The 16,581-nt window shown below is 43.7% G+C and overlaps 1 protein-coding gene across 3 annotated transcripts in view; it reads left to right on the top strand.

Annotated features, from left to right (window-relative positions):
• Window positions 1-16,581, top strand: part of GYS2 (glycogen synthase 2) — a 610,704-nt gene that overhangs the window by 408,954 nt on the left and 185,169 nt on the right. For all 3 annotated transcript variants that reach the window (XM_086920470.1, XM_086920476.1, XM_086920482.1), the window contains one exon: window positions 1,390-1,449. In XM_086920470.1, the coding sequence (XP_086776596.1) occupies window positions 1,390-1,449 (60 nt within the window). The remainder of the gene's footprint in view (window positions 1-1,389; window positions 1,450-16,581) is intronic.

A 16,581-nucleotide genomic window follows, 5' to 3' on the forward strand; every position in this document is an offset into this window, starting at 1 on the left:
TTTGTCAAGCACTCTCACAAAATATGTAATGATCCAAGTAATTATCACAAGTTTACAGATTATAGTTCATTGATAGGAAATGGACTTCCAAAGTACGGATCCAGAGCCAAGCGTTAGACTTAAAATCTTTATTTCATAAACATTAAAAATATTTCCAGCTTGTCCTGCCGACACGTGTTTCGTCTCTTTGGAGACTTTTTCAAGGCTGGAAGTATAGAAAAGCTAAAATCAATATTTACACAATATACACTATACATATACAACATCATGGAGAAATATATACAGAGAAGTCTAACAAAAACATGTATTATCTGAAGGTGTGTCACACCTTATAGAGAAACCACAAGAACAGGAAAAAGAAACCAGTAAGCATGTTAATATCCAAACATAAAGTTATCCTTATTATAATAATATAGCAGAAACGGTTGATGTTCATAATTATTTTTATATATCCTCTTATTCCACTTATCACATTAGGTCAATGAACAACATCAATCCATAATATGAAAATGGTATCATCAATAGACTCACACGCTCAAGCTTGAGTTTGAGAATACAATTGCTAAATGACATGATCATGTTATAAAGAATTCTTCGAGGTACTGGGTCTAAGAGCACATGGAATTGGGGCATCACGTCCCTATAGTATCCGATTATGTCTCACAGGTTATAGAAAGTATAAATAAACATACCCAAGAAGACGGAAATAGTGCACTGATATTGAACACCACAAATCTTGTTATCTAATGCAGATGAAGCCGAGTTCTAAGGTCACACCAGTAATATGAGTCCTAAAGAATTAAGAACACCAATTTTGAATGGAGTAAGGGATAAAATAAAACCTCTACTATAAGATAACATAATAATACTTAAAGACATACCAAAAAAGATATATCATAGGGACACAATCCTTATAGTCAGGTTCACTGGTATATATTCATGTCTAAAATTGTATTTGCTCCTTTCAAAATACCCTTAAAACGTTGCCTTCCCCCTTCCAAACATTCATATATTTAAAATAATGCTGCTGATGGATGAGAAAGACAAGGAAATATGTTGCTATAAACCCCTTGTTTTTTGCTTTTTTTTTTTTACAACAGCTTAACAGGATTGTCTTGTCAATCATTCTACACATGTCCTGAACTATCTGAGCATGCAGAGCGTTGTCCTGAAAACAACTGCTGACATTTTATATTATTCAAAGAATGTTTAGATTTAACTTGGACTCAAATTCTCACAACTTGGTTAAAGAAAATTTGCTGTATTGTATGTAACTTAACTATGTGAACAAAGTACCTGTAGAAGATACGTGCAATAATATTTCCTCGCCTTTCACACAATTGGAAATATTTAATGCATGATTTACGTACAAACCCTTCTTGCTTCCAGGGATACTGCGCATTTGGTGAAAGAAAAGTTTGGGAAGAAGCTCTATGAAGCCCTTCTGAAGTAGGTATTGAGTGTTTTCAATGTAAAGAGTCAGACCCTCTAACTGTCTCCTGTCCTTATATCCTCATGTCTATTCCTGTCAAATGGCAAATTTTCCAACTCTCTCTGTTATAACCTTCATAATCTATTCAGAGCATGTCTCCTCCCTTTTTTCGTGCATCATTCATTTCTCCTTTGCATCACTGAATCATTAATTTCCCCTCTGATGCCCACCCACAATCTCCGAGTATATGGTTCATCTATTGCAAAGTTAGAAGCTGTTTTTAGTTTCTGAAAATTTCCCATTGAAACCCGCTTTCAAGATTCTGATTTGTGAGATGTTAAGTTTTCGATATTGAAACCTTGACCCAGAGTGCATTTGGTTCCTGTATTGATGATTAAGATGTCACGTGTGCACAGCACCTGTTAAATAATTAACATGCTGAGTGTGCTGTGGTCTCAAGAACCTTGTCTGTTTCAGATTGGCCGTAGTTGTGTAAGTCAACTTATGAATTAACAGGAGGGGATCTGCTACCCATAGCAAGCCCTGGAACTCCTTTCCTACGGGGCTGTGAAGTCAGCAAGAACAATAAGCAAAACAGATCTTGAAAGCCCTTTTGCTTAGTGTTCTTTCTATGTCTTGTCCTTTCCCTAGACTTTTAAAATAGATACTAGGCTTTTGAAGGACTAAAGCATTGAGAATTGTCCCGCCAGACCCGGTTTGGGAAGCCGCAGGGCAGACTGGGGCATTTGCGCCTCCACCGCAATAGTTGAGGCCATTTGCCACTGGTGTCCAGGGATCCGTCTTACTATGGCTCTGAAAACTGACCTAAGTGCACGCTTTTTGCTCTGGATTTTCACAGTAGTGAAGGTGAACAATCAGTGGCTTCTCAGAGAGGAAGTGAGAAGGGCAGAACCTCAGAATGCAACAGTCAATCAACAGACACAGTGAATCACTTCCAGCCCAGTGCTTGTCTTTTTAGTAAAAATAAAGGGCCAGATGTATCAAGGCTTTTGCGACTCGCAAAGGCTGAAAATCGCAGATTTTCGGCCTTTGCGACTCGCAAACGGCCGTTTTGCGATATTTCACATGTATGAAAATATCGCAATTTATTTAATCGCAATTATTTGCGATTCCTTCTTTTGCATAGCATTTAAGGAATCGCAAATTTTGCGATTCCTTAAATGATATGTATGACACATTTTTGGTGTGCGAATTTGTGTAAAAAAATCGCATTTTACCATCAACTTGTAGTTGGTGGTAAATTGCGATTTTTTACAAAAAAGCCCTAATTGGCATTTGTAAGGGTGGCATGTGACACTCATACATGCCCATAGGGCATGTATGTGTGCCACATGCACACACATGTAGATTTGAGGGGTGCAGCAGGGTGTCTTTGAGACACCCCTGCACCCTTGAAATAATTCTCAAATTGCGATTAGCAAATTGCGAATTCGCAATTTGAGAATTACTGCACAATCATTCCTATGGGCCTCCTGGCCCATAGAAATGAATGGGAAAATTATTCCTTAATTGCGATTAGCAATTTGCTAATCGCAATTAAGGAATTTTAAGGAATCGCTAAAAAATAGCAAAATTCTACATACATACCATTTTGCACTTCTCAAATAGCGATTCCTTAACAATCGCTATTAGAGAAGTGCAAAATGGTTTCTTGATACATCTGCCCCAAAGTACTTTAATATCAAAGAAGAATGGAATTCTACAGAATTAGATAGGGATTACATTTGCATGGTTAAGCAAACTAACCCTGATGCTCTCCTCAGAAGTACTGCTCTCTATGGTGTTCTCCTCCCCCAAATATGATTAGGCACAAATCCAAGTTCATTAAGCAGTAGTTACACCAGTAACATGTAGGCCAGTTTGAACAGTTCTTAAGCTGCTCAGCTTGGCTGGCATTGGATGTTGCACATGTGTTGCCTCACACAGTCAGCATTGCTTGACTGCAGTAGTGGACTCATCCTTGCCTTTCTTGGATCTCTTTACGGATCAGCGCAGCAGGGCGAAAAGATGGGTGCTCATCATGAGTAGTTGTGGCCTGCGGGTATGGGCAGATATTCCGCCTCATCAGCGACAGCTCTCCTGGGATTATGCCACACATCAGCACTGGCAGCAGCACCATCAGCCCTTCTGGCACTCTACAGGGATACTAGCTGGCATGTCACTGATAGGATTAACGAGTTTTTAGGAAGTTTACTGGTATATGCACACTTTGGGAGAATGGGTGACACATCATGACACTGGTGTCACTCCCTCTTGAAAATTGGTTTCTTCTGGGCACTTCTTGCACAGAAAGACAACTGGGCTTCTTCTCCTCCACAGTCTCTCTCCCTGAAAGAACAGGCAGTTTCCTTACCTCTCTGTGTAGACAGGCAAGCTTTTAGGTTTTAGGCAGAGCAAAGGCGTTTTTTTAGCATATTGTGCAGACTTCATGTGTTGTCCCTTAACCTCTGGGAGACTGACTGTCACGGAGGAACCTACCCTGGTCTCACAGAAGCTCTGGGAGTACTTTTCAGAGCCTTAGTCAAGAAGAACTTGGTACTGAAAAAAATGGGGGTGGTTCGTGTCCCACTTTTATACTCCTTTAACAGACAGGGGAAGTGGATCCATTCTCTACGGTCCTGGAACAGGTTTTCTTTCGTATTTTATGGCTATAGTACATACACAAAATTATCAGAAAATGGGAGACCATGTTTTCTGAGGAACAAGGGTAATAAGATCATAAAGAACAATATTCCCCTACGAATCATTTCGTCTGTGACTTAATACATGATTCAAAGGGCAAAAAATATTCAACACAATTGCACCAATGATCAATGTTCTGTGTTTATAACAGTCACAATTACAGAAAGTCAAATCTATATAGGTGCTCAAAGTGTTGGAGCAGTGTAGGTACAAGTATGTAGGCCAAACATAGATTAAATTGATGATATTTACAATATATACAGAAGGTACTCGAAACCCAATGATATAGACAGTTGTGTTTTTGCTGTCCAACACTCAGTGATATGGGCGGAACCTAACAAGTCAATGTTTTGACAACTTAAAGTGAATCATATGGGGTCTTCATCAGCACAGGAAGAGATGATTGTAACCTGACCAATTTAATCAATGCAGGGCCTTGTGTTGCTTACTGTTTCAAGCTGACATATTTTCAGTGAACCCGTACAGCTTCATTACTAGTCTGCACCAGATCTGTGTGTCCATGATGCATGGAAAAGGGACTGCCACTGGATGTTCTCTGCCCTTTTTATGGAGTTGAACCAGCACCACTCCATTTTCTTTTTCTAAGACGTCAGGGTGTACAAAGAAGGGCTGGCCACAGTCAGTCACTTTTAACATAGGAGGATAGCATCAGTCTTGCTCACTTCATTGGGTTCAGTAGTCGACACAAAAGCAGAGCCTTACTAGTGCACCAACACTACTGGACTGGCAAAAGGCCTACGGAAGTGCCCAGTCACTACCAAGTCCAACATCTTAGCAACCTCTGCTTTTATGCCCTCTTGAACCCAATCTATATCCTATAGACATTTCTTTTCAGTGGTGGCAAGCTATCAACCGTAATGCACACTAACAGGTGTCATTCCTGAGGTCAGCTCTCTGCGCTTTTCTTGGTGAGTTGTATCCCTTCTACAGGATCATCCTTATTCTCAATGTACAACAAGCTAGGGAGTGGTTCACTGTCTTGTCAACCTTCTATCGCATTAACACAATGCTCACAATAAAATCTTTCCAGACATATGGCTTCAGCTGGTTCACGTGGAACACTTTCTCTGGTTCCTGTGTCGCACCTGTGTCCACCAACTAGTTTAGTTCAGTAATCTTCTGTATAGCTTTTTATGGCCCACACCACTTACCCTCCAACTCCGTGGGACATTCAGCACCAATACCTCCTGGCCCTCCTTGTTAGCATTGCTTTCTGGTCATACCCCTCCTTCATTAGCTCTTGACATTCATGAAGGTTTTTCTTTGCCCGACTCGTGTACTGCATCAGCAGCTGCCTGTGGCCCACCTCATTCTTCTGGGGTGACTCAGAAGTTCCTTCTCTTTTGTATCAGACTACAGTGAGTAGGCAGTGCACTGGGTGCCCAAGAAGAAGCTTGCAGTGACTAAACCTACCTCCTTTCTGTAGAATTTCTCTGTAGGTTCTATGATATAATTCTCATAATTCTCTTCAGAGTCTTGTTAAATCTTTCCACCAACCCATTGGTCTGCAGATGGTATGCTGTGTAGAAGTGGTAGGTCACACCAGTCTGCTCCCACACCTTTCTCGTATAAGAGGAGATAAAGTTTGCACCTGTGTCAGAAATCATAGTATTAGGAAATGCAACCCGTGAAAAAATCCATATGAGTGTCCTGGTTTCTACCCTTACATTTGTGCTCCCCAGAAGTTTTGCCTTGGGAATCTTGTTGACATTTTCCACCAGAAACAAGTACTTGTTACAAACACTGAGGTTCAATAGAACTACAGTATCTATTCGCACATACTCAAATTGAACACTTGCAATTGGCAGAGGCACTAACTGTGCCTTGGTCTTACCGCTGGACTTGCCACCCAAATTGCAAGCAGAACAGGTTCTGCTAAACCTCTCTGTGTCTCTGAACATCCCTGACCAGAAGGGGTTTTCTAATGCTGAAGTGTCCTACTAAGGGCACTTTGTGGACCAGTGACAAAAAAATGTTTGTATCCACAAGGGGACCCACTGGCTCCTAGCTATTACCTGCCTCATAATTGACAGGTTCAACTGTACAGTAAACAACCCTACTAGTAACATAATGCTTTCCAAGCATTCCCTAGCTAACCAGTTGCTCACTCACTCCCAAATTCCCACAAGTATAGTGCACATAATCTGTGCTGAAGTGTCCTACTAAGGGCACTTTGTGGGCCAGTGACAAAAAAATGTTTGTATCCACAAGGGGACCCACTGGCTCCTAGCTATTACCTGCCTCATAATTGACAGGTTCAACTGTACAGTAAACAACCCTAATAGTAACATAATGCTTTCCAAGCATTCCCTAGCTGACCAGCTACTCACTCACTCCCAAATTCCCACAAGCATAGTGCACACAATCTGTGCCCGGTGGGGTTCTTCCCTGCAAATTCTCCAACAGCTAACACGCTTTGTAGATGTGGCAGTGACTCGGACAAGAACACCTGGTCCACTTTGTGTGCCTCATCCTCCTCTCCCTCTGGCCTTATGTCCTGTGCCTGCTCAGAGCTTTCCCTGATCTGCTTATTATCCTTCTCTGGTATGAGAAATCTTGGATTGCCCCAGTCTCTCTCTGACTGATGTGCAGCCTGTCATTGGTCAGCACAGTTGATATGGTCCAATCCATGTAGGCCTCTGATCCTAGTACTGAGTTAATAAAATAATTTCCCAAGAGAAATCCAGCACCTTGCTTCTCTGTTACCCCTAAATCAATCATAATCAACTTGCTGTTGATCTTAATCTCAACACGGACAATCAGGTACTCCTTGTCACAACCATGAGCTACCAAATCTTTGCCATTGATACCAGGGATAAATCTCTTTGGTTTGATATCTCATTTGAGATACTATCTCTTATCCATAGCTCTGTAGCCACCTGTATGTTTCAGGGCAGGAACCTTCCTCCCATTTATGACTGATTCCAATACAAGTTATATGGTATTTCAATGGATGTACTTCAGAGCATCTGCTTCCCTTACTAATGTCCATTGCCATTAAGGTAAGTGTTACCGGTCCCTCTCGGGTCACCTTACTAATAGCACAATAACACCACACTAGAAATATTGGGTGCAGTTGTTTAGGACCTTTCCCAAGACAGTCTTTTGATAGTCTTTGTGATACCGATAACAAGTAAGCACTAACTTAGCCTTTCTTTCACCCTTTGCTCTTTTGTTTCCGGTTTATAACCCAATTCCATTTTTACCTTTGCTCTCCCTTTACCCTTGGGAATTGCCCTGGCCCTTATCTTATTATTTGGATCCAGTCTGGTGAGAGTTCCACTCTTCCTTTGGCTTACAGCAATAATGCTCCAGCCCTTTGTTAACCCTGTTAGCTAACCACTAGTCAGCCAACATTCTAGGTTTCTCTTGATTCTTTTATGTCAACCAAGGCAAAAATTGGTAACTCATTTGAGTAGCCATATATCTGTGTGAGTGTGAGATATGGAACATAATCTGGGTCTTAAAAATATTGGGGCAGATTTACAAGCCCCTTGCGCCACTTTTGCGTCATTTTTAACATGGGAAAAGTGACGCAAAAGTGGCGCAAGGGGCTTGTAAATCTGCCCCATTGTGTTTGATTACTATTTGCAGACAAGATCTATAGCCTCTCACCACTTTTAGGCCACATAGAATAATTTTTAACTTCATACATCAAAATGGTATGATGGGATACAAATGCGGCTTGGTTTCTCCTATAATAGAAGACAAAGCCCCCAGTTCATCAAAGGTGTTAGTGAGAACTTGTACAATCACTTACACATTAACTGTGTTTTACTTTGTAACTTGTCTTCTGCTGAAAACTATCACAGACACTGTGAGTTTGAGCAAATTATAGTTCTTCTAAAACAGTTATGCTTCCAAAATTAATTGATTTTATTCATTAAAGAGTATTGGAGATAATACTAAACTGCTTAATTGGGAGCATTGATGAATTATTTATGAAGATGTTTTCTTTCTAAAACTTGTATAAAGAACCCAGTAGTAGCTTATAATTCAGTATTGTGTAATATAATTCAATTTATTTCGGAACTTAAAAACATCAATCTATACATATTTTTAGAGCGTGGTTAATCACCCACAAGGATATCCAGATGCTTTGTTGCTGAACTTAGTAAATAAAGCCAGGTCTTGAGCCTCTTCCTGGATTCCGCCAGAGGGGGTGCTGACCAGGTGTGGAAGGGAAGGCAGTTCCAGGATTTGGCAGTGAGCTAAGAGAAGGTCCAGCCTCCGCTGAGGCTTTGGCGAGTGAGTGGTGTCATGATCTGTCAGTCAGTCAAATCATCTTTATTCGATTAAAAGAAGTCATAAAAGCACAAAGCATAAAATACCTCGCACAGTTATAAACATTTTCCAGAGAATAAAAAAATCCAGTTAAAGCAAATGTGCCTACTGGAAACCATAAAACATTTATTTACATTGACAAACAGAAATATACTTCACATCTCCTCCTCATGGACAATGAACATGTAATAAAGTTCCATTCAACAAGGCATTTTCTGAGAGAGCCTAATTGCTGTAGAAAAGGCAAAAACTAATTTATGTTGTCTAATAAAGGCATCCTGCAGAATTGGCACTAAAAACGTTTCTGGAGAGAAGTGTATAAAAGCATAATGTGAACTGTGCTTTGTTCCGAGGAATTGTCACAGGGGCAATTTGAAAGGTTCGGAAACCAAGAACCTTGTATAGGAAAAAGCACTACATAATGAATAGTATTAAATCAAATTTGAGGAAGATTAAATCTGTCCTGAATATTAAAAATAGCAGTAGGATAAAGCTCTGGACATGGTGTTAATTATATGAACCAATAATGACTACCTGTCTTCAATTTTCATGTCTCCCTCAGGCGGCCCTCTTGTTGAGAATTACAAAATAATTTATTTTCCAGATCTATAAATATATTTACTGTAGATTCTAGATTGAAAAATAGCTCTGGAACATCCAGACTGGTGAAAGTTGACTTCACTTATGCTAGCAATGGTATGGCAGCCACATGTCAAGATGTACACAATCAGCAATGATCAGCCTGGATAGATTTGCTTCTGGACTCCCCCTTTTCCCAACCAAAGCATATTCTACATTTGCATAACCTAGTATCCCAGCACCATAACTCCCCTTTGCCACACATTTACTCTTATTAATACTTATGAAGCAGGCCTATCAGTTCTTTATCAGTGCCCATCCCCTACATTATATCTCATTGTTTGGAACGATGTACTGTGTCAAAAGCACAGAAGAGGTCAACACATGCCAAAGAAATGGCCCCTCTCCTGGCCTTCACATACTTCCCTATTATGAGATGGAGGTTGAGATACTGCTCAACTGCACCAAAGCCTGGACGAAAGCCTAACTGCACACTAGACAATTCCTGGTTCTCCTCAACCCAAGCCTCCAATCTTGAGACTTGAATTCTTCCTAAAATCTTCAAGGTAATATCTATTACAGAGATTGGTCAGAAACAGCTTGGGTGATTCCTATCCCATTTCTTAAAGATAGGTACCACAACTTCCTCCTTCCTAGATGATACTAATGGGCCTACCAAAGCATCTCTTAATTTATTTATTTATTTTATTTTCTGACATTTATAAAGCGCGAACAATTACCCTTGGGTGTCTCGGCGCAAATGTGTTATTGGGTGCACCCAAAAATATAAGTTGCTAATAAAATATATTATATATAATAATATTAGGGCTTCATAGCTGTTCCTAGCTTCAATAATATATACCAACCTAGAATTCGATTCATCTGTGATATCGGCCAAAGGAAAGGGGTGATGGGCACACATTTTGGTTGTTAGAAATACCATAGTGACAGGGCTTGATTAGAGCCAGGTAGCGAGGCCAACGGCTGAGGAAAATGAAGACTAGGTCTTACAATAAAAGGTCTTCTACAACTCACTATCACACTATCACCTGAAGATTCCTTTGTACAATTACCTACCAGGGAGTTCTCACTTAAAGAATTGCTGGCAATAGATCATGCCCACTCGAGTACTTTTTGAGCCAGTATGAAGATTTTTTAACCTCCTTCAGAACTACAGCATATGGTGTGCAGTCTTGGGGAAGCTGAGGGCAGACATGTTTAACTGATTAGCTTCTCTTTTCTCCTGACTAACTGTTGAAAATTGATCTGAAATAGTACAAGCCTTCACTGCAGCATCAGAATTACTCCTTAAGGACAGTACATTTTGTGTGTTTGCGTCATGATGCAATTCATCTGTAGTTTGTACCATTGGATCTTAATTTCCATGCTGAAAGACTGGCTGGAAGTGCCCACTTGTGGTTTACTAGTACTGTAAATAGGATTTTTAGAAATATTTTTTTATTTATTATCCATTTTTTTAAATCCCCCAGGACTGCTGTGCAAAAGTCTTTATCAGTTCCTCCAGCTTATTAATACTTTAAAAACGATCTTTAAACAGGAGTTGTCAAAAAATAAAGAACCTTGAACTGACCAGATAAAAAACATAATAAAAAACAACTGTGTTTGAGTGAGTTGAAAGCTGAAATGAGATATTAGAGGCTAAAGTAGAAGTGTAACAATAAAATATAGCTTTATGACAAGAATAGGTGATGTAAACGATAGAAGAAATGTTTAATAATGGTTCCAAACCTTACAAAATGAAGAAGAGGATAACTAGATAAGAAATTAAGAGTTGAAATGCCCTGCTGAAATGAAGATATTAGAGCCAAGAAGGGCAGTTCCATGGCTTATGCATGGCAAGGTTCAAAACTGAGGCGGAAGCACACTCCTGAGGCGGAAGCCGGGAGCTGACCTGTTTTTAAAATTGTTATTTCTTGTGTCACGCAATACCTGAATACTTGATTTTTAACCTGCACTCACCCTTCTGGCACCACCAGAGCTTGATCTAGAATCGCCTACACAGCGGATTTATCGCTGTAGCGAACACCCCAAAAACAAACAAATCCAGCTGCCATTGACGGCGAGGGACGAGGCCACGCCTACCCTTAGGCCACGCCCACACGCCCGCCTGAGTATAAAACGCTGATTGAAAGCGCGTTGTACCAGAACCTCGCACACTCCTGAGGCGGAAGCCGGGAGCTGACCTGTTTTTAAAATTGTTATTTCTTGTGTCACGCAATACCTGAATACTTGATTTTTAACCTGCACTCACCCTTCTGGCACCACCAGAGCTTGATCTAGAATCGCCTACACAGCGGATTTATCGCTGTAGCGAACACCCCAAAAACAAACAAATCCAGCCGCCATTGACGGCGAGGGACGAGGCCACGCCTACCCTTAGGCCATGCCCAAACGCCCACCTGAGTATAAAACGCTGATTGAAAGCGCGTTGTACCAGAACCTCGCACACTCCTGAGGTGGAAGCCGGGAGCTGACCTGTTTTTAAAATTGTTATTTCTTGTGTCACGCAATACCTGAATACTTGATTTTTAACCTGCACTCACCCTTCTGGCACCACCAGAGCTTGATCTAGAATCGCCTACACAGCGGATTTATCGCTGTAGCGAACACCCCAAAAACAAACAAATCCAGCTGCCATTGACGGCGAGGGACGAGGCCACGCCTACCCTTAGGCCACGCCCACACGCCCACCTGAGTATAAAACGCTGATTGAAAGCGCGTTGTACCAGAACCTCGCACACTCCTGAGGCGGAAGCCGGGAGCTGACCTGTTTTTAAAATTGTTATTTCTTGTGTCACGCAATACCTGAATACTTGATTTTTAACCTGCACTCACCCTTCTGGCACCACCAGAGCTTGATCTAGAATCGCCTACACAGCGAATTGATCGCTGTAGCGAACACCCCAAAAACAAACAAATCCAGCCGCCATTGACGGCGAGGGACGAGGCCACGCCTACCCTTAGGCCACGCCCACACGCCCACCTGTGTATAAAACGCTGATTGAAAGCGCGTTGTACCAGAACCTCGCACACTCCTGAGGCGGAAGCCGGGAGCTGACCTGTTTTTAAAATTGTTATTTCTTGTGTCACGCAATACCTGAATACTTGATTTTTAACCTGCACTCACCCTTCTGGCACCACCAGAGCTTGATCTAGAATCCCCTACACAGCGGATTTATCGCTGTAGCGAACACCCCAAAAACAAACAAATCCAGCCGCCATTGACGGCGAGGGACGAGGCCAGGCCTACCCTTAGGCCCTGCCCACACGCCCACCTGAGTATAAAACGCTGATTGAAAGCGCGTTGTACCAGAACCTCGCACACTCCTGAGGTGGAAGCCGGGAGCTGACCTGTTTTTAAAATTGTTATTTCTTGTGTCACGCAATACCTGAATACTTGATTTTTAACCTGCACTCACCCTTCTGGCACCACCAGAGCTTGATCTAGAATCGCCTACACAGCGGATTTATCGCTGTAGCGAACACCCCAAAAACAAACAAATCCAGCCGCCATTGACGGCGAGGGACGAGGCCACGCCTACCCTTAGGCCACGCCCACACGCCCACCTGAGTATAAAACGCTGATTGAAAGCGCGTTGTACCAGAACCTCGCACACTCCTGAGGCGGAAGCCGGGAGCTGACCTGTTTTTAAAATTGTTATTTCTTGTGTCACGCAATACCTGAATACTTGATTTTTAACCTGCACTCACCCTTCTGGCACCACCAGAGCTTGATCTAGAATCGCCTACACAGCGAATTCATCGCTGTAGCGAACACCCCAAAAACAAACAAATCCAGCCGCCATTGACGGCGAGGGACGAGGCCACGCCTACCCTTAGGCCACGCCCACACGCCCACCTGTGTATAAAACGCTGATTGAAAGCGCGTTGTACCAGAACCTCGCACACTCCTGAGGCAGAAGCCGGGAGCTGACCTGTTTTTAAAATTGTTATTTCTTGTGTCACGCAATACCTGAATACTTGATTTTTAACCTGCACTCACCCTTCTGGCACCACCAGAGCTTGATCTAGAATCGCCTACACAGCGGATTTATCGCTGTAGCGAACACCCCAAAAACAAACAAATCCAGCCGCCATTGACGGCGAGGGACGAGGCCACGCCTACCCTTAGGCCACGCCCACACGCCCACCTGAGTATAAAATGCTGATTGAAAGCGCTTTGTACCAGAACCTCGCACACTCCTGAGGTGGAAGCCGGGAGCTGACCTGTTTTTAAAATTGTTATTTCTTGTGTCACGCAATACCTGAATACTTGATTTTTAACCTGCACTCACCCTTCTGGCACCACCAGAGCTTGATCTAGAATCGCCTACACAGCGGATTTATCGCTGTAGCGAACACCCCAAAAACAAACAAATCCAGCTGCCATTGACGGCGAGGGACGAGGCCACGCCTACCCTTAGGCCACGCCCACACGCCCGCCTGAGTATAAAACGCTGATTGAAAGCGCGTTGTACCAGAACCTCGCACACTCCTGAGGCGGAAGCCGGGAGCTGACCTGTTTTTAAAATTGTTATTTCTTGTGTCACGCAATACCTGAATACTTGATTTTTAACCTGCACTCACCCTTCTGGCACCACCAGAGCTTGATCTAGAATCGCCTACACAGTGGATTTATCGCTGTAGCGAACACCCCAAAAACAAACAAATCCAGCCGCCATTGACGGCGAGGGACGAGGCCACGCCTACCCTTAGGCCATGCCCACACGCCCACCTGAGTATAAAACGCTGATTGAAAGCGCGTTGCACCAGAACCTCGCACACTCCTGAGGTGGAAGCCGGGAGCTGACCTGTTTTTAAAATTGTTATTTCTTGTGTCACGCAATACCTGAATACTTGATTTTTAACCTGCACTCACCCTTCTGGCACCACCAGAGCTTGATCTAGAATCGCCTACACAGCGGATTTATCGCTGTAGCGAACACCCCAAAAACAAACAAATCCAGCTGCCATTGACGGCGAGGGACGAGGCCACGCCTACCCTTAGGCCACGCCCACACGCCCACCTGAGTATAAAACGCTGATTGAAAGCGCGTTGTACCAGAACCTCGCACACTCCTGAGGCGGAAGCCGGGAGCTGACCTGTTTTTAAAATTGTTATTTCTTGTGTCACGCAATACCTGAATACTTGATTTTTAACCTGCACTCACCCTTCTGGCACCACCAGAGCTTGATCTAGAATCGCCTACACAGCGAATTGATCGCTGTAGCGAACACCCCAAAAACAAACAAATCCAGCCGCCATTGACGGCGAGGGACGAGGCCACGCCTACCCTTAGGCCACGCCCACACGCCCACCTGTGTATAAAACGCTGATTGAAAGCGCGTTGTACCAGAACCTCGCACACTCCTGAGGCGGAAGCCGGGAGCTGACCTGTTTTTAAAATTGTTATTTCTTGTGTCACGCAATACCTGAATACTTGATTTTTAACCTGCACTCACCCTTCTGGCACCACCAGAGCTTGATCTAGAATCGCCTACACAGCGGATTTATCGCTGTAGCGAACACCCCAAAAACAAACAAATCCAGCTGCCATTGACGGCGAGGGACGAGGCCACGCCTACCCTTAGGCCACGCCCACACGCCCACCTGAGTATAAAACGCTGATTGAAAGCTCGTTGTACCAGAACCTCGCACACTCCTGAGGCGGAAGCCGGGAGCTGACCTGTTTTTAAAATTGTTATTTCTTGTGTCACGCAATACCTGAATACTTGATTTTTAACCTGCACTCACCCTTCTGGCACCACCAGAGCTTGATCTAGAATCGCCTACACAGCGAATTGATCGCTGTAGCGAACACCCCAAAAACAAACAAATCCAGCCGCCATTGACGGCGAGGGACGAGGCCACGCCTACCCTTAGGCCACGCCCACACGCCCACCTGTGTATAAAACGCTGATTGAAAGCGCGTTGTACCAGAACCTCGCACACTCCTGAGGCGGAAGCCGGGAGCTGACCTGTTTTTAAAATTGTTATTTCTTGTGTCACGCAATACCTGAATACTTGATTTTTAACCTGCACTCACCCTTCTGGCACCACCAGAGCTTGATCTAGAATCCCCTACACAGCGGATTTATCGCTGTAGCGAACACCCCAAAAACAAACAAATCCAGCCGCCATTGACGGCGAGGGACGAGGCCAGGCCTACCCTTAGGCCCTGCCCACACGCCCACCTGAGTATAAAACGCTGATTGAAAGCGCGTTGTACCAGAACCTCGCACACTCCTGAGGTGGAAGCCGGGAGCTGACCTGTTTTTAAAATTGTTATTTCTTGTGTCACGCAATACCTGAATACTTGATTTTTAACCTGCACTCACCCTTCTGGCACCACCAGAGCTTGATCTAGAATCGCCTACACAGCGGATTTATCGCTGTAGCGAACACCCCAAAAACAAACAAATCCAGCCGCCATTGACGGCGAGGGACGAGGCCACGCCTACCCTTAGGCCACGCCCACACGCCCACCTGAGTATAAAACGCTGATTGAAAGCGCGTTGTACCAGAACCTCGCACACTCCTGAGGCGGAAGCCGGGAGCTGACCTGTTTTTAAAATTGTTATTTCTTGTGTCACGCAATACCTGAATACTTGATTTTTAACCTGCACTCACCCTTCTGGCACCACCAGAGCTTGATCTAGAATCGCCTACACAGCGAATTCATCGCTGTAGCGAACACCCCAAAAACAAACAAATCCAGCCGCCATTGACGGCGAGGGACGAGGCCACGCCTACCCTTAGGCCACGCCCACACGCCCACCTGTGTATAAAACGCTGATTGAAAGCGCGTTGTACCAGAACCTCGCACACTCCTGAGGCAGAAGCCGGGAGCTGACCTGTTTTTAAAATTGTTATTTCTTGTGTCACGCAATACCTGAATACTTGATTTTTAACCTGCACTCACCCTTCTGGCACCACCAGAGCTTGATCTAGAATCGCCTACACAGCGGATTTATCGCTGTAGCGAACACCCCAAAAACAAACAAATCCAGCCGCCATTGACGGCGAGGGACGAGGCCATGCCTACCCTTAGGCCACGCCCACACGCCCACCTGAGTATAAAATGCTGATTGAAAGCGCTTTGTACCAGAACCTCGCACACTCCTGAGGTGGAAGCCGGGAGCTGACCTGTTTTTAAAATTGTTATTTCTTGTGTCACGCAATACCTGAATACTTGATTTTTAACCTGCACTCACCCTTCTGGCACCACCAGAGCTTGATCTAGAATCGCCTACACAGCGGATTTATCGCTGTAGCGAACACCCCAAAAACAAACAAATCCAGCTGCCATTGACGGCGAGGGACGAGGCCACGCCTACCCTTAGGCCACGCCCACACGCCCGCCTGAGTATAAAACGCTGATTGAAAGCGCGTTGTACCAGAACCTCGCACACTCCTGAGGCGGAAGCCGGGAGCTGACCTGTTTTTAAAATTGTTATTTCTTGTGTCACGCAATACCTGAATACTTGAGTTTTTAACCTGCACTCACCCTTCTGGCACCACCAGAGCTTGATCTAGAATC

The sequence above is a fragment of the Lissotriton vulgaris genome, chromosome 1_1 (assembly GCF_964263255.1).
Source record: "Lissotriton vulgaris chromosome 1_1, aLisVul1.2, whole genome shotgun sequence".
NCBI classification, from domain to species: domain Eukaryota; kingdom Metazoa; phylum Chordata; class Amphibia; order Caudata; family Salamandridae; genus Lissotriton; species Lissotriton vulgaris.